Source organism: Vanessa cardui, chromosome 26, assembly GCF_905220365.1.
Source record: "Vanessa cardui chromosome 26, ilVanCard2.1, whole genome shotgun sequence".
Lineage (NCBI taxonomy): Eukaryota > Metazoa > Arthropoda > Insecta > Lepidoptera > Nymphalidae > Vanessa > Vanessa cardui.
Genome location: NC_061148.1, coordinates 3,611,774 through 3,637,602, shown reverse-complemented (window position 1 = coordinate 3,637,602; position 25,829 = coordinate 3,611,774). Strand labels below are relative to the sequence as shown.

General features: G+C 32.6%; 1 protein-coding gene across 7 annotated transcripts in view; it reads right to left on the bottom strand.

The window, feature by feature from the left end:
- The window catches only part of LOC124540864 (calpain-A-like), a 57,894-nt gene that overhangs the window by 12,960 nt on the left and 19,105 nt on the right, over positions 1 to 25,829 (bottom strand). For 4 of the 7 annotated variants that reach the window (XM_047118648.1, XM_047118650.1, XM_047118649.1 and 1 more), the window contains exons 3-12: positions 8,287 to 8,463; positions 7,610 to 7,728; positions 6,066 to 6,134; positions 5,116 to 5,250; positions 4,371 to 4,539; positions 2,874 to 3,055; positions 1,113 to 1,226; positions 851 to 957; positions 657 to 766; positions 29 to 225 (exon numbers count right to left, since the gene is read on the bottom strand). In XM_047118648.1, coding sequence (XP_046974604.1) covers positions 29 to 225; positions 657 to 766; positions 851 to 957; positions 1,113 to 1,226; positions 2,874 to 3,055; positions 4,371 to 4,539; positions 5,116 to 5,250; positions 6,066 to 6,134; positions 7,610 to 7,728; positions 8,287 to 8,463 — 1,379 coding nt within the window. Of the gene's footprint in view, positions 1 to 28; positions 226 to 656; positions 767 to 850; positions 958 to 1,112; positions 1,227 to 2,873; positions 3,056 to 4,370; positions 4,540 to 5,115; positions 5,251 to 6,065; positions 6,135 to 7,609; positions 7,729 to 8,286; positions 8,464 to 10,196; positions 10,728 to 25,829 lie in introns of those variants that run through there. The other 3 variants (XM_047118646.1, XM_047118645.1, XM_047118647.1) reach the window with 1 other exon arrangement.

Below are 25,829 nucleotides of genomic sequence, written 5' to 3'. Positions count from 1 at the left end.
GGTTGTTGTTGATGTTATTTGCACTCACCGAGCACTAACTTCTCTAAGATTGATGAAGGCTTGTGATCGTCCAACTGAAGCGTTGTACTTGAAGAAGTTGATGTCCAGTGGCTTGGGGACATGCCCATAATCTGGCAGACGGTAGACTGCAAAGCCTATAGTGAGACACTCCAAACCCTGGTGGCGTTGGGAACGACGGTTCTTCTGCATGAGAGCTACGATGATCTGGAATAAGTTATAAATAATAATTATGTAAATCAACTATTGAATGGTTTTCAAAATCCATTTTATTTTATTTAATAGAAGTTTAGGAACCCAGTGAAAGTAGTTTTTTTTTATTGATAGCATATGTTTGGCGAAATATATCATATTAAATTCCATACTTAACGTTTTTGTCAGATAGCCTACTTATAATATATAATGTATAATATTGTAGTACTTATGTAACTATTTTGCATATGCATTATACTAGCCTGTTCCTAATAGGAGAGAGGTCTTTAACGAAATTGTCAGGGATTTTTAGTTTGATTTTAAATTAAATATTAACAATGAAAAGATACATGAAAAAATCGGCATCAGATATTATATTTGTTTTCCTTACTGAATACATATCTTACAAACTTAAAGTTTAAATTCTGAGTAATAATGAAACTTACGGTACATTTATTCTCTTCATCGTCTTCATCAGGGTCTTTCAAGGTGACGGTGTACTGTGGGTTCTTCCAGAAGGACTCGAGGTAATTTCTGCAACCACCAGCCGTTACACCTGTAAAATAAATAATTAAAATTGATTAAGATACATAGGACAATATTCTGGGCATTCATTAATTGTTAGATTAGATGTACATACCTCTAACCCATTCTCCCTCAAAGACAGACATCTCCCATTTCTTGGTACAGCCTTCGGGGCACTCTTCAGGGTCCAGGGAATCAGGGTTCAAGTTACATATTTCAACTCTGTAAACAATTTTTATAGACATGATAGTAACAGTTATAGACATGTAAGAAAAATCAACATCACTTTATAGCAATAATTTGTACTTTATAGAATAAAAAAGAGAAAAACAAATGCCAACTACATTTTTCTGAATGAAAATATCTATTAATCATACCTGTCAAAATGACTGGCGAAATCCTTGAAAGCCATCCAGAACTCCCCATCGTCGTCGAAAGTCAAGCCCAATTCCTCCTTTTCTGACTCTGGTATGAACCGCCATTCCGGAGACCTGGTAGAGAATTATCACTTAAGTTATAGATTTAATCAAATTTGAAATATGTACTTATTATACAATTATTGTATACAAACTTATGTGTACATAATATAATAATGATAAATATTAGACAACATCACATACGTTACTCTGATACCAATGTAAGTAGCATTTTGTTTTTTATTTATGCCTCTTTTTATAATCTTTCTTAGATATTATTAAATTGTATTGTTATTTTAAGTTTTTGTTTTGTTTTTTTTTATTTGTTGTTTTGTTTATGTCACTGATGTCTCAAAACTATGCTTACAAATAAAAAATTCTTTCTTTCTTTCTTTCTTTCTTTCTAGCTAAAGCACTTGTGTTATGGAAAATCAAAAATAACGACGGTACCGCAAACACCTAGATCCTATGATTTTTTTAAAATCAGTCAGGAATCGAACCAGGTACCTCGGAGCGGCGTGTCCTTGAAAATCGGTGTACTCACTACTCGAGCAAGGAGGTCGTCGATATAATACTTCCATTAAATTATATACTATCAAACCCTCAATAACAGTGGACAAAGCAAATGAATCTTTAAATAGAAGCTCTAACATATAGTACGACACAAATTAGATGTAGCATCGGAAAATGCAATGGAATGAAATTAAAACCAATTACTGCCGATTTACACAACCAATAGAAATATCTCACTATCGCGCCATTCGACGCTATTCGTCGCTATAGATTCACGCGTCAGAGAAAGCAAGTACATGTACATCGACGTGTCAAATTGACGAATATATTAGGTCATATGATATTACAAGTTATTACGTTTGTGCAAAGATCATATTCGCATGAGAAATAAGTATTGATAATTTGGGATAGCGTACTCAATTCGGGTGTGATCGGTTTTACGAATTTTGCCGATGCGACATCTAAGTTGTGTCGTATAGACCGCGTCGTGTAAAAAGAACGCTGGAAGAAAGCGGAGGGGTACTATCGAGCAAGAAAGTACTAGGCATATTGTTTATTTTTGACGTAGCTTCGCTCGCGGGTTTACAAATTAAATTTTGATAGGCACACCATAGGCAGGCTTTGTTCAGTTCTTTCATTTTTGCCGCTAGTTAGAAAGACAGTAAGAAATTCCGAATCATTTGAACCTTTTAATATTTAAATTCGAACCATTTTGTGCCAATCTATAAAACGGACCACCATTTCATAGATTGTTATAAATTATTATCAACTGCATTAATATCATCCTATCTCTTCATAAAACAATTTACGTCATAAATATTATTTCTTTCTTTCCTATGTAAAACCATTTCGTAATAAAAACTTTTTTGCGTGATTGTATTTTGAGAACAAACGTAACGTCGACTGACGAACCAATAGCGCACCGGCAAGCATGCGGCGCTTGGCCCGCCGAACCTCATACCACCAAATTGACCGTTAAATAGTCTAGTGCGCAGGTTGACTGCTAGCGTTCTTTTTACATGACGCGAGCTATACTATACGTGATTAAAGCTAGGGGGGGGGGGACTAGAGAAATAAATATTGATAATTTGAGATAGCGTACTCAATTCGGGTGTGATCGGTTTTACGAATTTTGCCGATGCGACATCTAAGTTGTGTCGTACTATAGGTGATTAGAGCTATGGGGGGGGGGGGGGGTTAGAGACTCACTTGTCGCTCCAGGCGCCGTTCCACTCGGCCTCGTTGCCCCAGGGGTTGCGCAGGCGCAGCAGCGGGATCTTGCCGGCGCGGCCCGGCGTCTCGATGTCCACGTACTTCACGCGCGTCACGGAGTAGGCGTGGCCGCGGATGAGGCCGGCCGGCGTCTCCGCCTCCAGCACGTTGGGGTCCGGCTGTGACGACACTTATTTTATGGTATAGGTTGGTAGACGAGCATATGGGCCACCTGATGGTAAGTGGTCACCATCACCGGCTGTAACGACACTTATTTTATGGTATAGGTTGGTGGACGAGCATATGGGCCACCTGATTGTAAGTGGTCACCATCACCGGCTGTAACGACACTTATTTTATGGTATAGGTTGGTGGACGAGCATATGGGCCACCTGATGGTAAGTCACCATCGCCCATAGACAGTGACGCTGTAAGAAATATTAACTCAAACTCAAATAACTTTATTCAATATAGAAGCATTACACTTTCTTATTGATGGTCAATTGAAACACTACCACCGGTTCGGAAAAGAAAATACCCTGACCTGAGAAGAACCGGCGAAAGAAACTCAGCGGGTTTTTTTTTTTATTTGTCTCATATATTATTTGTTAACTATTCCTTATATCGTCAATGCGCCACCAACTTTGGGAAATAAAATGTTATGTCCCTTCTGCCTGTAGTTACACTGGCTCACTCACCCAAACCGGAACACAACAATACTGAGTACTGTTGTTTGGCAGTAGAATAACTGATGAGTGGGTGGTACCTACCCAGATGGGCTTGCACATAGCCCTACCACCAAGTAGAACGTTTGCAACTTTGCGACTCAGCGGACTTGATGCACAGATGTGACGTGCTCTTATACTATTTTACTTGAATGGTCGTTGGAGTGATCAAATTACACCCCTAGATATAGTTACCCCGAACTTTATTTATTTTATTTATTTATTCATGTACCAAAAACAAGTAACACAGAAAAAAAAGAATAACAAAGAAACAGAGTGATACATAGGAAAGCTTATCTCTATGAGAGATCTCTTCCAGCCACCCTGGAGTGTGAGTAATATTATGTCAAATTACAGAGAAGGTAGGTACATCTTTAATTATGTTAAACTTTCCCGAGGCCAAACGCATAGAAGTTCAATGCACTTGATATTTTTTTTATTATATTATATATTTTTTTATATACTGCAAGTAAACTGGCATTATTTAACTAACATGACTCTGTATATTTTAAATGTTAAAAAAGAGTAACTACTGAGTTTCTTGTCGGTTCTTCTCGTTAGAATCTACTTTCTGAACCGGTGGTAGCTTCACTTAATTATAAAATGACGATTTAAAAGTGCTTGTAAAAGCCTACTTGAATAAAGTTTATTTTGACTTGATTTTGATTAGGCTACCTGGTGGTAAATGGTCATCGCCCATAGACTATGACATTACTTAGTTTGCCAATGCGCCACCATTTTAATGAATTATATTAACACAATATATTACCTCAATGCTGCATCCCATGAGTGAGTTTCTCTCATAGGCCTTCAACAGTATGGTGTAGAAGTTGGGGGGCAGTTCCGTCATTTCGTACATCTCAGTGACACCGCCGGTGAAGTCTTCCATGGCCTCGCATGTTGAACCACCCTTTAGGGCCTCGTAGGAACCGTGTAATCTGAAAAACATTTGGTTCCAATAAGTATTGTACAACTTAACGAGGTATTTTTTTTGTTTATGTATAATTAAATCTTGTTTTTTTTTAATGCTGTTACCAATACAAAATAAATCACATATTTAAAAGAGGCATCTAACCTACCACAAAGTTATACAATTTAATATGAAAGTGTCGAAAATGTTTTTTTTCGGATATACGATGAATGATGACCAATTAACTTGCTACTGTCAAGTGTAAGGTGACAGGGCTACCATTATAACCTCAAGGAGGGCAGTTTGGTTTTGTTTTGTCATCCAACCTACTACAAATCTGATATAGAACATAACTTTTGTCGCTTTTATAAATTAACATTAATTTTGTTATATTGACAAGTTAGGATACCATTTAATTACAAATGTTAAACAAGAGAATTTAAGCAATACCAGTCTGCTACTGTTAATTTCTTGACCGAAAAACTCAATGATTATTCTATTGATCTGTTTTGAAACCTGACTGAACTCAAGACCTTCCAAGGTCTTGAAGGTATCGTATAAGATAATATCCAGATCCGATCAGTTCTACCAACAAGGTACTCACTTAGCATAAGCCTTCTCCAATAGAGCACTCCAGAATTCATTCCTCTCGGAGGAATGCAGGAAGACGAGTTTCCCCCTGTAAGTTGGGAGACGATCGTCTATGACGACGTCCACCCAGCGACCGTACTGCCAGAACCTGGAACACATATAAGAGTTATTATAGCGCTATCAAACATGAATGATCCTCAAACAAATGTATGTAGGGTAGGTAGGTAGGTATGTAGGGTAGGTAGGTAGGTAGGTAGGTATGTAGGGTAGGTAGGTAGGTATGTAGGGTAGGTAGGTAGGTAGGTATGTAGGGTAGGTAGGTATGTAGGGTAGGTAGGTATGTAGGGTAGGTAGGTAGGTATGTAGGGTGGTGAGGAAGAAACCTAACAACCATGGCATTTCTAAGGAATGACAATCTCAATGCAATTTACACACATTATAAAGAATTATTTATTTATTTGTATAAGACATTGAATATTTTATACAATTAAAGAACTACAACAAAGGAAATAGGCGATTCCAATCTTTTCACATTTGACCTTGAATTGACAAGACATAATTGGTTGATATATACAATCTGTGGTTTGTGAATACGATTCGAACGTTGCCGAAGTTGTTAAGTAAAATTAAAGTGGATATATGTAGTTCAGTCAAATGGTGTATTATAAACAGTTACTTTAATCAAGAACTGATTGTAGTGCACCAAATAGCAGAGAGATTAACAAATTGCATTGAATAGTTAGTTCTAATCAAGTATCTCAACTCATCCCGGCATTGGAATACGGTGTAGTGTTTTTTTTTAACAAATACAATTAATTTCGAAGTAAGTACTTTTTTCGTATTTAATTTAGTCTTTTTTTTTTTAAGATAAATCATATTGGGTCTTTATATTAGGCTACATTAGACTAGAAAGCTGAAATTGTGAGCAATAGCAAATAAATGAGAAAAAAATATTGTACTCACCGGAAATGAAAGATACCAGCATAATCCTCATCAAAGCTTTGGTCATCGGGCACCACTTGGAAGAATAACCTAAAAAAAAAACATTCAATATCAAAGTCTAACTTAAGAGAGCTGTGACCTTCGACACAGTATTACTAATCACGGTGAAAATTGGGACACATGGACGAAATTTTGTACAAGTTCTTGTATTGACGACATATCCTCACAATCTTTGACTCTCTCTGGACTGGTTCAGCCATACTTTTTGTATCAAAGTCTTTACACGCTCTCTTAGAAACATTAGCAAAACCTTACACCGTCAACGTGCCATCAACTTTGGCTACTAAGATTACATGTCCTTTGAGTAATTATGTTTGGCGTGAAAATATGTGATGACTACGCGGTTCTTTCCATAATTCTTGAACCAAGGAATATTATTAGAGTTTAAAAAGCATTATAATCCTCATGCTAATAATCGACACTGCATTTTATCACAATATTTTAAATATCTGTCATACCAATTTGACGGTTTTGTGTAAAAATGTATCAGCTCATATATTCATCAATAAAAGATTTAAGTTCAAAAAGAAAATCCATATTATGAAATGGAAAAAGTTCTGAAAGGTCTTTAAAAAATTAAGGATAACATTATATATATTTTTTTAATCTTTTTTAGTTTTAGTAGAACTTCTGTGGGTTGGTCCATACCACACTTCAGCAAATGAAGCTCCGATTATTTTCATATCACTCAATGTCATAATATTGTTATCAGTTATGTGCACAGTATGTTTATTTAATACTGATATAGTTCAAAACATATGTTTGTATCAAAGCACGACCTTGGTCTTGAAAAAAATTAATTAAATATTTTTATAAAGTATAGAAGACTTATAAACCAATAGGATTTGGTTCAGCTAAACCGAAACGACCAAAAATTAATTCCACGGGTTAGTTCGAGACAACGGAGTATAATTTCTATCAATTTCCGAACTCTTGATTGTTACTGAGACCGAAAACGAGAGCAAAACTTAAATCGTTCGATCCAGGATTTTGCCACGGGCATGCACCCTTATAAAACCACAAGACCATTGGCGCAGAAGATATCCATGGTGTTAAAAGACGGAGAGGTAGAAGGTATAAGATATGGATGGATTACGTGAATCAAAAAATCAAAATCAAAGTATACTTTATTCAAGTGGGCTTTTACAAGCACTTTTGAATCGTCATTTAACAATTAAATGAAGCTACCACCGGTTCGGAAAGTAGATTCTACCGAGAAGAACCGGCAAGAAACTCAGTAGTTACACTTTTTCAACATTTAAAAAAAATAGTCATGTTAGTTAATACAATTATTTAAATTAATATATCCTGTCTGCAAGTCAACAGGTATTAATTCCACGCTTTTTTATCATCTACAAAACTTGACGATGGGAATAAAACCTGAACCTGACAATTCAATCTGACACCTAAGTTTGAAGGTGACAAGTATATACAGATATATAGAAGCAATTGGAAAATGAAGGGAATTAACATATGTTTTTAATAAAATTTTAAATAATACTAACTTTCTATGCAAAGTGAGGTTGGCGACAGCGGCCAGCAGCCAGCAGTCACCGAGCTCTCCTTGCTGGACGTCGAAGCGACTGTATCCTTCTACGAACAGTTGCGGATTCTCGCACATTTCCTGTGACGTAAAAATGATAATCAAAAAGGCGATTCCCCTTTTAAAATGCCATTAAAATAAGAATGACCTGGTAACCATGACCTTATGAGATCGTATCTTACAACGAATTACGATTAAAAGAAATATCAGTGGATTGGGTTACTACTTTTTTAAAAATATATTCTATTTTTCAATATATAATTCAAATGATAGTCCAACAAACATATCACGTTCATTTGAGGCCTTGATGATTCTGACTTGAAATGCATCATAGTATGCAAAACTAAATAAGAATGTCGTTTTAATATTTAGGAGGCAATATAATTACAAATAGGATCTTAAAAGTTTTACAGTCTAGATAAGGCAATTTTTATATGAAATATAAATATATAGAGACTTTATTAGGATATCAATTAATATTTTGTTTCTCGTACAAAACCGAAGCCAATAATTTTCCGTTCAACAACGAACTTTATAATGCCTTACGGTTGAAGAAAATATTCCCTATTCTAAACTTAATAATAGGTTGCATAGGGCGAACGTTGCAAAATATTGAAAAAGTTTCAATGTTCAGCTTACCCCAGGTCGAAGCCATGTCAGTGGTCTATCCAATCGTTCCTTGTAGTACAAACTGCGGTCTATCGCTGGAAACTCCGGATCTTCGAATAATCTACCCTCAGCCAAACAACGAGACCTGATTTCTTTGAAGTCTTGGTATGTTGCAGGGCCAAATGAAGATGGACGAGTTTCACCCAGCTGGAAATTAAAATAATATTTTAAAAATATGCTTATTTAACAATTGTCAAGTGTATTGTAAGCTTTTTATTGATATTTCCTGGCTTACTATTCATTTATCGGTACATATAATAAAATTGGAGTGTCTGTTTGTAATATTAATATAGCCCTTTTTAATCAATATATATGTACAAAATGTATATCTATACACGGTACATATATCAAAACAACATTTTTTAAAATTTTTGTCGGTCTGTCTGTCTGTTTATTCCGGCTAATCTCTGAAACGGCTGGACCGATTTTTAGGGGACTTTCACTGGCAGATAACTGATATAATAGGGAGTAACTTAGGCTACAATATTTTTTTTGTTAAATTCAAACGCGTACAAGGTCGCGGGCACAGCTTTTGCACACAGCACAATATATGATAAGACAATTGGTTATTCCTACGATAAGTGTTGTAAAAGCCCAGCTAAATCTTAAATACCGGTGTTCGAGTTGCTATCAGGAATATCTTGACAGTAAAAGTTTGATTATGATTCGACCTTGGGATCTGTAGTCTTATAAGCTAGCAGCTAAACTAATACTTTTAAAGATAAAACCACTATTGAGTTTGAATCAATCATCTCCTGATTATCTAATATTTTATTATATATAAATACATATTATATATTTTATATATACAATAAAAATTGGAAACAATCATAATGTTTATAAGAGAATCCGTTTTTATTAAAAAACCGAAATTTTTAGGTCACTTTATTTCAATATAAAAAAAACTGGGAATATGTTGGCATTTTTTTGTCTTAAAAAAAAAAGAATACGATTAAACTTTCTGCGATAAAGTAATACAAAATTTTAATACAATTTTGCTTTCACGCGTAACTTTACCCGTATCAACTTATTATGAATTAATAATTAACTATAAACTGTTATCAATAGTGGACGTTAGATTATGATTTACTGATAATTTTATTTAATTTCCAAGTTTAACAAATCGTTTTTAAACATAATAAACGCAAAAGTATGTGAAATAAAATTTATCGTTCTTTAAGTAACGAGTTGATGAAGTTGGTCCAGTTAGAACGCTTGGGCAAGGCAAGGCAAGCCCCACTGAATTCTCATCCTCTCTCATTCTCATTTACTTAATTTGTGTTTGTAATTCATCTCGTCCTCGGCGGTGAAGGAAAAAATCACGAGGAAACCTACACGTGACTAATTTCAACGATATTCTGCCACATATGTATCCACTAAACTGCTTTGGAGCTGCGTAGTGAAAACTCCAAAATAATGATGAAGTGAGTTTTAGTTTTTGGAGATGCCTTGAGGTCTTACTTATAATCGATGTGTAGAGTGTGTTTAGTTAAACACTGTTTTCTCTCATTCTTACTGTATTTATTTGACTCTCGTGAGAAGAATATAGCATTTGTTTTAATTTATCAAATCCTTATTTTTAGATAAATCTGTGTGTGTATTATAACGACAATAAAAATAGTCGAAAAATTGTAAATGTCTTTTCTCTTCCAGACAGGATGTATTCTATATATTTAGCTTTGTATTTTTAAAAAGTGCAACTACTGAGTTTATTGCCAGTTCATTTCGGCGGAGTCTGCATTCCGAAACGGTAGTATGTTCACTTTTAATATAGTTTGTTAAATGACGAGTCAAGTGCTTGTAAAAATCTACTTCAATAAAATTAGTTTAATTTAGGATTTATTGAGACATAATGATTTGAAGATTGAAATTTGACAAACCCAGAATAGACGATCGCCTGTCGGCATGAACATTTGACTTCCATTATAATGATCTGGTAGTTTAAGCTTGTTAACTTTATTTTGCACTACTATGGATAGTCTTTTTAGGGGTGATTTTTGTGCATCTTCATTCGTTGGTCTGATCGCAACATCAGGTGATGATAGATCTTGTTCTTTGAGATGTGTTTTGGTAACAAGATTTTTATTTTCTACTGAGCCTATGTATTGCCTAGTTATTTCACCGTCTGTATCAGATTTTTCTGATGGTCTGACTTTAGCTTTTTTTAAATCAGTGATCAATCTTGAGAGATATCTTTTACTATTTCCTGAATCGTTACATTTCAGTGATTCGTCTTTGTTTGTCAATATTCCTTTAGATTCAGTTGTTTCTATATATAATGATTTTTCTTTCCACATTTTCACTGTATTCACAATTGTAGGACTTGAAAAAGCAGTTGTTACTTTAACCTCTTCTTTATTTAACTTAATAAAATCTTCTTCAGATATTTTAACCATTTCGACGAGCGCACGCGTTTAAATTAACTTATGTACTGACTGTTTCTTTGTTTTAAATCATTAATGTACTTTTGGAATACTAGATCAAGGATTGTTATCAGTTAAAACCTACGAAAATTACACCAATTTCGAAGATGGTCAGTTTACGTTCATTACGTGTACTCTATTTAGTGTCCTTGACTGTTACCATGTATTGATTTTCAACATGACATATCTATTTGAAAGACCGTTTGAGAAATTATATTAAATCTTAACAATCATATAAAATATTTAAAATACCACACAAATGTATACACTTTATTCTTGAACATATTTATCGACATTACACTTTCATTTAAAATTATTATACTAAACGTGTACGCGTGTATTACTTCGATAATGGAAAATATGGATTGACCATACGCGACTAACTGAAACAATTGACTGGCAAAATAATGGTCGATAACACTCTTTTTAAATTAAAATTGTATACATGTATGCGTTGATGTAACGTTCGTTGTATCCCTTAGAGAATTTCACGTATAAAGCTTGTCATACAACAAAAGCTACTAGGGCAATATTTTTTATAATTGGTAAATTCATTTAGTTTCTTAATTATCCAATGAATCTTGATCCAAACTTTGTAAAAATGTGCAAGCTATCGTAACTTTCATAGAAAATGAATCAAATGTTATAAAGCATTAATATTTCTAATCAACAGGTTTCAATATTTAACAAAAGCCATTCACAACTTATCAAAGCGGAACTGTACTAATACAGGATAGCAATTACTTCATAGTCATAAATATTTGATCACTAACATGAGTAATGTGTAGATAAATTAAATTATATATCAAGTCATACGAAAATGTTTTACACAAAAAGGAACTCATAACATATATATTGTATAATCCATTCTAGGAACATATTTTTCACTAGGTGTTCAGTTCAATTTTCTTTAACTTTGTTTAAAATATATTTATCAAAAACGAGTTATAAAGTAAGTTGACGTAAGTTAAGTAAGTTGAGGTTTGCGAACTTTTCTTTGACTAGTTAGAATCATGTAGAAAATATAAACGTTCTGATTTTATTCAATTAAAAAGTTTGATCACATATTGAAAATATTAGTATAAAATATTGAATTGTTAGCTTTGTTGAATACGTGAAACAAAAATGTCTCTAAAGTACACCCCTGTGGTACTCCCCTGTTACGAAGGTGTGGTGCTAACTAATACGGCCATTCCATCACACAACTACCCCGATGGTCCGATAAAAATAATTACCACCGACGATGTCGTCAAATATCTAATTAACTTAACAGTTAATGTGTTTAGTCGTGTAAGACACGTTAATAGAGAAAGGGTCACATAAAACATACTATAATGTATACAAAAGGCGTATTTACGAGGCACTTAAAGAATTGGACGTGAAATTTTCATACAAAACGTGAGTATTTTCTATTGGTGATTTTTTCTGTTTTATTTTTGTTTAATAAGAAACCTATTTGATTGTTTAGTTAGCTTATATAGTTTGCGTAAGTTATTACCGAACGTAGTTATTAAAGAACAGTGTTTTTTTTGATACACTAATGAATTATTATCTTTGTTAACCAATCAATCTTATAATACGTTTATTTATTTTCATTTAGTATTTTTGGTCAAGATTTAAATATTCTTTAAGGTAGTAAAGAGACGTTATTAAGATTTTTTTTTAATTAAGTTTTGCTAACGTGGACTATATAATATATATGGAAGCCATATTTCTAGTAAACAATATATAGGACTTCTGCAATATCATACACACACAATATACCTCACAGATATACCTATAACATATGAACTATTACTATAACTTAACTTTACTTAATATTTGTAAAAAAAAGTAAAGTGTTACTGCTGGGATAAGGCCTCCTCTTCCATTAAGGAGAGGGTTTGGAACACATTCCATCACGCTGTTCCAATGCGGGTTGGTGGAATGCACATGTGGCAAAACTTAGATGAAATTAGACACATGCAGGTTTCCTCACGATGTTTTCCTTCACCGCCGAGCACGAGATGAATTATGAATACAAATTAAGCACATATATGTATATATATTGGTGCTTGCCTGGATTTGAACCCGCAATCATCGGTTAAAATGCACGCGTTCTAACCACTGGGCCATCTCAGCTCCCTTATTCCCTTATTCGTTCGTACGAAACTCGAAAGAGTTTACCTTAATATTTGAGTGTTTCATTATTATAATTATTTAACTTATTTACTCAGTAAATGCACATTTTTATGATGGATATGTTGTATTTTCCCACTTATATTTATAGCTTTTAAATATATGTATTAATACTTTTAAAAAGGAAATATTAATTGAAAAAAATATGTGAGGAATCTCACATATTTGAGAATCGGAAACAGTAAGATACAAGGTATTATATTAAAACTAAAATATTATTTATAATCATATTTTTATGCGATTTTCTCTCATCCATTACCATGATTAAAAGAAAATTCTAGCCCCTTGAGAACGTAAAAGACTTAAGTTTTTTGTCAATTTTCATGACATTTGGGTAAATTAAAACTGTATATCCATATGTTGGTATATTTAACATTTTAGAATCGGAAGTAAATTAGTGAAGTATATTATTTCACATAAGAGTTTATACTTCGAAATCTTCCGTATAAATTAGCATTAATTTTATCACAAAGTATATGTATAATACCTTTTTTGATGGTAGGGCTTAGTGCAAGCTTGTCTTGTCCGCCAAACAACAGTGTTCATTATGGTTGTGTTTTGGTTTGAAGGGTGAGTGAGCCAGTGTAACTACGGCACAAGGGACATAACAACTTAGTTCCCAAGGTTGATGGCGCATTGACGATGTAAGGATTAGTTAATATTTCTTACAGCGTCATTGTCTATTGGTGAAGGTGGCCACATCAGATGGCCCATATACTCGTCCGCCAACTTATACCATAAAAAAACAGCAATTCAGTTATCGTAGCATTTAAGATTACGCTTTTCCGTTAGACAAAAGCTTTTCCCCCGACTAAGCGAAGGGTGTATTAAGGAGCCACAAGCACCAACTTAATATGAGTACCCTCTAAAGAACTAACGACACACATTCCTTTTTACCGCTTGATTTGTGCTGGAGCATATAAAATGTAATTAAAACATTAAAAGAAGTGATACATTTTTTGGCACATAAGATATTTTACAGATCTGCTGGGCGATTCCGAAACCCATTTTTCGACTCCATATGTGGGATTTCTAATGAAAACTCTATTTGGCATTCAGCAAACTCGAATTAAATCTACACTAGCGCCGTTTTGTGAGATTGAAAGTAATACGAACTAGTTTCAGTGAGAACTGTATTATTTGACATTAATTGGCATTCTGTATCTCGATTTCGAAATTAAAAAATGAAACTAATCTCGGCTAAATACATCAAATTAAAAGTAGATCAAAGGTGGCGGAAGGCTTAAGCATAAACTGTAAATCTATGTGATCTATTAATAATGTATCTTCGGACCAAATAAAACTACCTTGGCATGATATTATCACTCGGAGAATGTATCCTAACGTAAGCATACCTAAGTAGATCTTACTTTTAATCATTAAGAAAATGAAGTCATATTTACCTCGCATCTACGAATTACTAATAATTCATTGTCAATTAAGTATTTAAGATCTAATAATATATAGAAAATTATCAAAAACCTTTAAGCTGTAAAGGCTGTATGTAATCTGAGGTTTACAATTTTACACAGTTTTTCTTTAACATATAATAATGCTGATTATTAAATTAAGGGTATTTGTTCCTTCTAATTAACATATCAATTTATTATCATTCTATTTCAGATGGATTGCATACATTTATATAAGACTACAGCTAAGTCAATAATATCTTACTAGAAAATATATATACATATATAAATTATAGGTAAACAGATATAATTTATTACAACCAGATACCATACAAACTACACGGACAAATTGATGCTTCATGGTAAAGATTTAAGAACAATAAGTAGATACTTGAATTGAATTTCAATTTCTTTTCTAATTTAAGAAGCTGAGTTCCTGCATACTGTTGTGTCTAACACATATTAGGATATTTAATAATAATAAAACAAAAAAATATTACATGTATTTCAAGTCAGTGGAATATACTAAATTTTAAAGGAAAAGACAAAATAAGAAATTCTGATAAAATACAACTAGTATAAACATGAATAAGTGTGTTAATAAAAAAAAAAATAGTATAGACATTGCAAATATTTTAACTATTTAATAAAATGAATTCTATTAATGTTATTTAATATAAAAATAACTTATTAAATGAATATATTCCAATTAGGTATGTTTGTATTTCAATTATTTATTTAAATTAAGTGTAATGAATTATTAAATGTCAGTTACTTTACTAATCTAATTGTAATATTTTCTTATTTGAAGACCATTGTAATAAACAGATACTGTAATGATAATAATTTGTATTTCTATATGTACAAAAACAGTATTGCATAAATAATAAAACAACAAAATGTGTAAAATTTTTTAATGTTTCATATTCAAATCCCAAATATGTTTTCCTCCCTCGTTAAAATATGGATCATTTTGTGTAGAAATGATAGAATCTATAGATGCTATTCCTGTATTATCATCAATGGTATCACTAAAATAAATAAAATAGTATTAAAAACACATTAATCATATTATAAAGAAGCTGAAAAATAACATACATATGTGAATTGTATTACATACTAAATTATATACATTATTTACTGAATGTCTGAAAATTCGTCTGAATCAACCAAATTAGACTTAAATAATTACTCAAACTAGTAGTTGTATATTACATTGTTTGTATATTATGTAGTACAACTTTTAGGACTTAGAGGAGCACCATCAGGATGCTTTCTAATTAAGTTGAGAATTTATAATTACAGTTAATATACATTATAGGCATTAGGCATATATTTAATGACCAGTGTTTATAACGTAAAAATTATATAATTAAATTTTTGGGATTATTGTATTCCGAACATAGAAAATAAATAGGTATGTAGGTACTTACTTCATCATTAGAATTCCATAATAAATCTAAACGGTAGTGATTAAAAGTAGTTACGGATAAACTTTCGATTCAATTAAATTCTTTGTTTAATAGCAATTTACTATATTTACTTGATATTTTATTATTAAATATTAATGTTAAACATTTATGTTGACATTTATACTTTTTTTGACAAAATTTTACGCAAAGGTAATCTGTCTTCAGCCAGATATTAATAAAATATTTCTGATTTTGCGTTATAAATTATTTTAAACTATAAAATATATTATTTATAATATATTTAGCATGAATCATGGCGTCATTTATTTTTCAAATCATTAGTTTATTAGAAATTTCTAATCGGGAATGTTTTTTTAAAAAATCGGTAATTGAAGTGTATGCACTAGCATCTCGCTCCACAGTTTTCGCTTCACATGATTTGACTTATCGTTGCGGAATACCAAATATTTTTCCATTCAAGGTCGTTTCGATATGAGTTAAGAAATGAAAACTGTTTCAAATCCTAATGTGGTTTTTGCAGAATCGCACGGCTGTTTACAAAAGTGACATTACTGCTAGTGAATAAAATATTTTTCTAATCTTTTGTTGTATACATTTGATTACAAGTTTTCTATATATATTTAAATAACTAGAGACTCAACGCGTCTACACAGGGGTATAATGCTGATACTAAGTAGGTATAGTACAGATTTTTTCTTCTTTCGTTACTATATTGTCCATGTATTATATACAAAAAACCTCTTCTTTAATCAATCTATCGATTAAAAAAAGCCGCATCAAAATCCGTAGTGTAATTTAAGATATTAAAGCATACATACGGACAGACAACGGTAATCGACTCTGTTTCATACTACCCAATGAAGATTTATCAACTTTTTGTCTATTGTGTTGTTACTTTCCTTTACTAGTACATAGTGTGTGTATTAAGTATATAACTTGATATTACTAAAACAATGCCATGACATTACACATCGACACGGTTCATTTTTATTTATAACGTCCTTTCGCCAAGCCTTAATAGATATTTGATAAGATTAAAATTCCCATTGTTATGTATTTATATACATGTATGTATCTGATGACTAACCGAATGTTACTGATAAGAAATAATACACGAAAGTGTGTATGAATACATACATATATTTGTTCTAGTAGTCACCGGCGGCTTCGTTCGCATTTTAGAGTGTTGATTGTCATGTGTTAGGCATAAAAGGATGTCCTTTCTTGGAGTTCAAGTTTGCTTCATAACAAATTTCATAAAATTCATCGTATAAGATTTAAAGTTGTCTGAGAAAAAAAATTATCTACAAAAAATATCATTTCGCCGTAGGTAATGGGAAGAGTGGCTATGAGGGTTTGTACTGTTTTTAGTGAGAAGTATAGTAAAGTTCAGTATTAGAAGGATAAGACTTTCGACTTTTGGATTGGCAAAATAGAGGATACGATTTACGAGGTGGCTTTATGTTACTGACCTCACTTAATTAGGCGTAACCTTTAAACATGCCCTGCGCTGTCACACCTAATTTGGTCTGTGTTTCTAGACATAAGTGACATAATGTCAGTATAGCACCACTTCTCATCTCGTATAGTACGACACAACTTAGATGTAGCATCGGCCAAATAAAACCGATTACATCCAAATTGAGTAAGCTATCCCAAATTATCAATATTTATTTCTCATGTTAATATGATCTTTACACAACAGTAATAACTTGTAATATCATATGACCTTATATATTCGTCAATTTGACACGTCGATTTACATGCACTTGCCTTATCGGATTGAACTGACGCGAGATTCTATAGCGACTAATAGCTTCAAATGGCGCGATAGGGAGCTATTTCCATTGGTCGTGTAAATCGGCAGTAATCTGTTTTATTTTCATTTCATTGCATTTTCCGATGCTATATGTAATTTGTGTCGTACTATACTTAGAGTAATTATTAGTTTATCGTATCTTGTTTATTTATATCAAGTTTATTCGAGCTACGAATTTAATGATTTAAACAAACATCGTACTTCCCTGTCTAGACAGGCAGGCTGTCGTAAAGTATGAACGAAGGGTCCAATGTCTAGACGGATAACGACCTCTTGTATCTAATGTTATATGGTTTTGGTCTATTGCATTTGAACAACTACTTCGCACAATAAAAATACTTAAAGGACAACAAGATTTTTTAGATTTTTAAGCGATTTATATTGTTTGTATATCAAAATTTTGGAGCAAATCTGCCTTAAGTTCACGTTTCACTCTGTGTGATGATTCACGTCATCCCAATTAAGATAAAGAGATATATATTTTTTTTAAGACATAGTTTGGCGGACGAGCATATGGGCCACCTGATGGTAAGTGGTCACCATCACCCATAGACAATGACGCTGTAAGAAATATTACAATTCCTTACATCGTCAATGTGCCACAAACTTTGGGAACTAAGATGTCATGGCCCTTGTGCCTGTAGTTACACTGGCTCACTCTTCAAACCGGAACACAACAATACTGAGTACTGTTATTTGGCGATAGAATAACTGGTGAGTGGGTGGTCCTACCTACTCAGACGGGCTTGCACAAAGCCCTACCACCAATTAAATATATTAATTATTATTTATTGGAAACCACGACGCTACTTTAAAAAAAATTATTAACAATTAAAAGAGAAACCATTTGAGATCGACAGCTGCAAACAAGCTGGCTAATAATTTCATACTTGCTGTTAAGAAACAGTCACTTCTTAGTATCATACTCCCAAACAGGAATAGTGAGTGGGTCAATGTAACTATAGACAAAAGGCCATAAAACTTAGTCCCCATGGTTTGTGGCAATATAAGGAATAATTAAGGTTACTTAAAGCACCAATGTTTATAGGTGGTTGTGACTGCTTACCATCAGGTGGCCTGTTTACCACATATTGTATTCATTTATTTTCATAAAATGTTTAAATTTGCGATATGAAATAACTTTTAGACAGACATTAATGAATTTACCAGACTAAAAATTAAATTATTGAATGAAATATATTGACGACCTCCGTGGTCGAGTGGTGAGTACCGGTTTTCATGGGTACGCCACTCCGAGGTCAAGTCGATGTAGATTATCATTCTATGTTGTCTTGGGTCTGGGTGTTTGTGATACCGTCGTTACGTCTGATTTTCCATAACTGAAGTGCTTTAGCTACTTACATTGGGATCAGAGTAATGTATGTGATGTTGTCTCATATTTATTTATTATTATTATATAATCACATATAGATTTACTCTGAATTCGAGTTAGGGTAGCATAAATGGTTTATTCATTCAAACATCTGGTAAGATCAATCGTAGAGACCAGTTGGCTAGCGTAATTAAAGGATATATTTAGCAATGTTTGTGTAAACATTACGATGAGTTCATATGCCCATCGTTTTACAATTTGAAAGGTTGTTTTATAAATAGTATAGGCCTGGAAAAATGGCCGGCGAATACCTTTTAAAAGTAATAGTTCAAGTATAGGCCTGGAAAAATCGAGGAAATATATAGAAAATTCTAAAATTGAGCTGTTAACAATGCATCTCAACCAATAGTCATGGGTTCAAAACTTAGACTAGAATTTGTGTTTATAAATCATATCGTGTCTGATGTTAATCTGCCACATGTATGTACATATATATATCCACTAAAACTTTGGAGCACCATGTGGAATAAATTCCAAAAAAAGTTTCTGCCCTGAAATAGAGCATACCTAAGCTCAAAAGTGGCTCATTTTTATTGGCTATGTTGTGTTATTTTTAGCAGACGATAATAATAACTATAAGGAAAAGCAAATTAAACAGAAAGCATGGTTTTACCAGGAGATGCTTCTACAAACGGGTTTTATTTTAGTCATTTATTTTTAGTTCACTTTCCTTACTTGGCTAAGGAAAGTGCGCTCAAAAAGCGCAATACTTTATATTTTCTATTATGTCATCCGAATTAATATTAGCTATAAAATCATTCATATATTTTTGACGTTTTAGGGTAAAAGCATTGTACAAAAATGTCAGTCTTTTGAACCGGCTTTATTGTTCAATTTGACAAAGAATTTCATTTGATTTGAATGATCCCAATATAAATATCCACATATAACATCAGACACCAATCCTTTTCAATCAATTTCACGGACATTTGGACCCTGTTTGTCGCCAGTTAATCGTAGATCATTTTTTAGCTATAGCACAAATAACATCTACTTTTATAAACTATAATTACCGTCTCATAAAGTGCAGATATTTTACTTTAACACCTAAATTATCAGCACTTTACGTGACTTATGACAAACTGCAATTTTCTCTACATAATTATTTTCAAGTTCTTGTAAAGTGACATTTTTGTGTAATGATTATTCCACTCATGTGAACCATACGTCCAATGTTTTCATATTTGCGCGAGGGCTGTTGTTGTGCACACAAGTTGAGCCATTTCTTTGTGAAAAATGCTCCCCAAACGAGTGGGCGTTAGTGGGTAGGGTAACTAGTCATTTGTCAATGATTCTACACACTTTAAACAAAGCTTTCATAAACATAATTGATATAACATCTATTTTCCATGGCTAACGGCGAATTACCTTTTAAAAGTAATAGTTCAAGTGCTCAAAATTAAAACTATCATAAAGATTTTAAAAACAGTTGCTTTTAAAATATTTTCATTGTCTGAGAACAGCATATTTTTTATATAAATTGTATTGATTATTTCATATACCTATACAAATAACGGTGTTAATAACAACTGACGATCAGTTTGGAAGTGTTCACATATAATAATATTTTATATTAATAATGTACCTGTCTAATGTATTATATACTTATACTATAAGTGCGAATGTAAACATGTCTGTTCATTCAACGACCGAATTAAATTTGATGAAATTTTCAATGATCTGGGCTACTTTTTATGCCTAAAACTACTCTAGTTCTCGATAAATTATGTATAAAAATAATGATTCACTACTAAAGCATCAAGTAATGAAAACCATTCTTTGTGTAAATTCTGGCACTTCGTCAAAAGCGTATTTCTGCTAATAACTAACGTGTGTAGAACATAAAATAGTAATTAAGACGATGGCGACTAGTGTGATCCATAAAATGAGTGTCTGCCTCGTTGGCGACGCGGGGTATTTTAAAGAGATCATGTTAGTATAGTACGATAGAACTTACATGTAGCATCGGCAAAAAATCGTAAAACCGATCACATCCGAATTAAGTACGCTATCTATAAATAAAAATTTTAACAAAAAGAAAAACCGACTTCAAACAAAACACTATTTTAAAACAAATGAATATGCACGAAAAAGTAATAAAAATAATTGCGTATTCAACATATTTTTTAGAGTTAAATGAAATGAAAAATATTAGACTACTTAAAAGTCGATTAACGATTATATCATGTAGTTATAGTTATTGGTATATTTGGAGCCGGTGTCAGCCACGGTGCCCTTGCCCCAACAATCAAAAGAAAGAAGCGATACGAGCCCCTTGATTGATCCAGTATATTATTGTGTAAAAGGTAATTTGTAAAAAACATATTTATTAAAGTATTCTCGTATTGTTTTTTGATAGATATACGTAGGGTTATGTAGGGTTTTATTGGCTGACACCGACTCCAACAAACAAAAAAAAATACAGACGAATTGATAACCTCCTCCTTTTGGAAGTCGGTTGAAAATTACCAATATTTATTTCTTATGTGACTATGATCTTTACACAAACGTATGATTGTTATATCATACGACCTAATATTATTCGTCGATTTACATGCACTTGCTTTTTCGGGTTTGAACGAGAGAATTTATAGCGACGAATAGCGTCGAATGGCGCAAAAGGAAGCTAACTATTGGCTGTATATATCGACAGTAATCGCTTTTATTGAATTTGCCGATGCTGCATCTAAGTTTAGTCGAAGTTAGATCACAATGGCGTGCTATTGGAGAGGCCTATGTCCAGCAGTGGACGAAAAAAGGGCTGATGATGAAGAAGTTGTGTTGTACTATACTCTATCAAGAACGTGATCACATAACCTTAAGTTATTGTATTTGAACGCTTACTTAGTATAAATAGGTCACGTATTCGATGATTTCTTGTTTGTCTGTAAGCAATATCATAAAACAACTATTTTCCTTTTATACTCGTTTGTTTAAATGTCATTGTACGTGAACAGACGGACCAACCAATTTGCATTTTAAATGCGAACTGATTTGCGAAAACATTATTATTATATTCGAAGTTATTTAGTGTTTTGTTACAATGGATTTCGTTTTTTGTCTAATGATTAAAATAATGGCCGCGTCTCCAACTAGTGAAGTGAAATTCATTAGGTAATTTTAATGTTTATTTACGTTGGCAACATTTGCATTTATTTTGTACTGCAATGCTTTAGACTCTTGGACTATCTTTTCGATTATTCGATACCCTATTATATAGTCATTGATGTCAGCGTATGTCAATATGTATGTATGTACATATTTCGATTTATATATCAATGTCTGAAATTTCACAATTAATAACTATCCCGAGTTCCGAATACTTGTACTAAACTTCTTGAGTACATGTACATTGAATAAAATGTAATTTCGAATTGGTAACAATTTAAGATTCGCAAAAACCTATTTGAAAAAAATTAGCCCCATTGAAGTACTCAGACTTTTTTGAAACTTATTAAACGTTACGATCACCAGCAGGTTCTGAGTAAAAAGCCTAGTAGAATCAGTTATTGACGACCTCCGTGGTCGAGTGGTGTGTACACCGGTTTTCATGGGTACGCCACTCTGAGGTTCGATTCCCGGCCGAGTCGATGAAGATTACCATTAGTTTTCTATGTTGTCTTGGGTCTGGGTGTTTGTGGTACCGTCGTTACTTCTGATTTCCATAACACAAGTGCTTCAGCTACTTACATTGAGATCAGAGTAATGTATGTGGTGTTGTCTCATATTTATATTTATTTATTTATCAGTAGTTAGTATACTTTGTAATACGAATTATTATACATAGATATGTTCTTAATTTCACAACTATTAACTACAAATACGACTCGAATTGATTTATTTAAATAGTAAAGTATAATATAATATGTCCGATTACTGGGTTAGGCTTTCATTCCCTCTGAGGATAATGTTTCGAGATAATTCTAACAGGTTGCTCCAATGTCGGTTTGTGTGTTGTTTTATTAAAATAAAGCATGTGTAAGTTTCCATTACAAACCAAAAAAAATTACGTATATAAATACAGTGTGCTTGCCTGGGTTTAAACCCATGAACATCGGTTAAGATTCATGCGTTTTTATCCCTTGTCCATCTCGGCTAACATATCTACTTACTCAAAAACTCATGTACTGGTATAAGTCACGTGTACGAATATAACACATGGATTATGCTTATACGCGGATATGCAAGTGTAGGATAGTCTTTCAGAGCTCCCAATTGAGCAATTGCTGGAATTGTTCAACCAAGGTCTAGTTACGTATTATACGTTCATCTTAATAGCTTCCTTTCGTAATATTGAAGCTTATCCGTGACATAAATTTATATTACTTTTTTTTTATTTATATTGAAGGCAAAGAAGAAAATCTTTATGTTTATCGATGATGATTTTCTCCGAGTTTGACCCATGCTCTAAATGGAGCCGATCCATTCTCACAGAAAATATTATAGTCCTGAAGTCTGTGCACAAACATATATTTTTTTTAAATAATATATGCTTTATTCATAGCAAATAATTTACAGATTAAAATGAGTTCCCTGGTTCTTGTGATAAGCAAAAGCCTGTGCCACAACGAACCAGTGTGCATTGCTTTCTCTATAATATTTCTCTCATAATTAAAAACATTCGGAGAGGGTTTAAATGCAGGACTGGCAGCTGTCCGCTGTGCGTTGCTAGGGATTAAAAACAATAGCAAGCCCCATAGCTTCTCAATGAAGCTGCAGTTTTAATAGGTTCGACTTCAGAAATTATATTTACTAAATTTTTAAATTATAGTAACTGAAAAACCAATCTATTCCAAGAAATATTATCTTGAATTGAGTTACACAATTGCAATTGTTATTTTATACCATAAAATCCATTATTAACAAACCAGTGCAAGATCTATTTACATTATAAAAATTATATATTTAAAGAATTTTAATTTAATTATTATTCCTATTTAATTCACAAAAAATGTTATTAATAATGCTAAAACATCTAAAGGTTATTCATTCGAATATTATCCATACAAAAATAAGGACTCAGGCAAGTGTTACCAGTAATTTAAAACGAACAGAATAAGACGTCACTGCCTAAATTTTTCGGTATGGGAACACTCATAGTTATTTTAACGCGTACGTTTTAATAATAAACGTGAAGTTAATATCCCACATCGTACGAAAACAAAGTATTTAAAACAACACACGCTAGAGATCCAGTAATACGTTTATCTTGAATAACAGAACATTCTTTTATCATCGACCACCGTTAAAACATAGTACCTTTTTCCATCAATTAAATTGAAAAAACATATCAGGAATTGGAACCCTAATAATCATATGACTGTTTGTATGTATTTATAGCTATATTACATGGGTCATAGTATATTTCCTCAACACATATAGAAGGCCATGGATGAGTCATAGTCGTTTCCTTGGCTTTATATATTAGCAGAGCTGATAAAATTATCAAGCGTCAATAAAAGCTAATATGCATTATAATTGTATATAATGCAATTAAATAATATTGTAACAAGTTTAATGCAGAACACTTAAGTGTATGTTTATGTGTATTATCGAGCCTTCTTAAAAGAGCGATCTCAATATCTCTTTCTAATAATCTATTGTTATAAATAAATAGTTTTTATAAGAAGTTCAGTCAATAAACTGCGTGGGTCTACTTATTTGATACGTGTTCCTCCAATGTCATCTAGTTGAGGTCATATCTGTGTATTTGAACTGACGTAGGTAATTAAGCATTTAGGATTTCGTAATTATCTAAATATTTTACTAAATAAAAAATTAAGGATTTTTGAAAAATATCTTCGGTTTTCTTATTCAATAAAAATGTTACATTACATCAATACTGTTATTATTATAAACTTAATTCTTTATATTAATTTTTTTTATAGTGCTTCTAAGATTCTTAAAAAAAGGTTAATACTCCTAATAATAATACGGATGTACGATCAAAGATATTACATATTTATTAGAGGTTCAATGAAGCAATAAATACATATATAAGATCTTCACATTTACACTTAAATATACATTTCAATAGCGTAAACAAAGTAGGTACATGTTAATTGATTTGAAGCCATATCTTTTATAACCAGTTTGGAATGTCACAACTCACTAGCTACTAATTTATACTCATTTGAACACTAAAAACGTAATTATGACATACTATAGCGAACTTCTGGATGTTAGGGTTATTTTGTAAGCCCATCCGAGTAGGTACCTACTCAGATATTCTACCGCCAAACACTAATATTAAGTATTGTTGTGTTCCGGTTGGAAAGATGAGTTAGCCAGTGTAACTAACTCTTAATGGCGGAAGTGGATTAAGGAATGGTTAGTATTTCTACAGTGTTGATATAAAGGGATCTCGTACTCTTACAAATGGTCCATTTGCCAGTCATTACTAAACATAAATCTCAATCGATGACTCTGAGTTTCATCTCGGGGCAACCACTAAATTCATGCACTCAATTTTTATCTGTAGCTCATCTCGTACTCGTTCACGTGAGGAATTGCACATGGCGGATGATAATCTGCCAATGTGTATCTATCAACCGTCATTTGATTAACAAATGTTCCATCATGTTCCATCAAACATGTTCCATCGACCACCACGCTCTAAACCTTCTCCTCAAAGATAAAATAGGCCTTTGACCAAAAATTACAGGCTCTTACAAAGATATTAATGTTAAATTGGTAGTAGATTAAAAATAACGAAATATAAATGTTTTTAAGGGATAAGTGATATTTTAGCCTAGATAATTTTCAGCGTACGATATTTATACTATTATAAGAAGTAATTGCGACGGAGTTAAAACAAATAAACAACTTTAACCTTGAATTAATATGACATAATTGGCT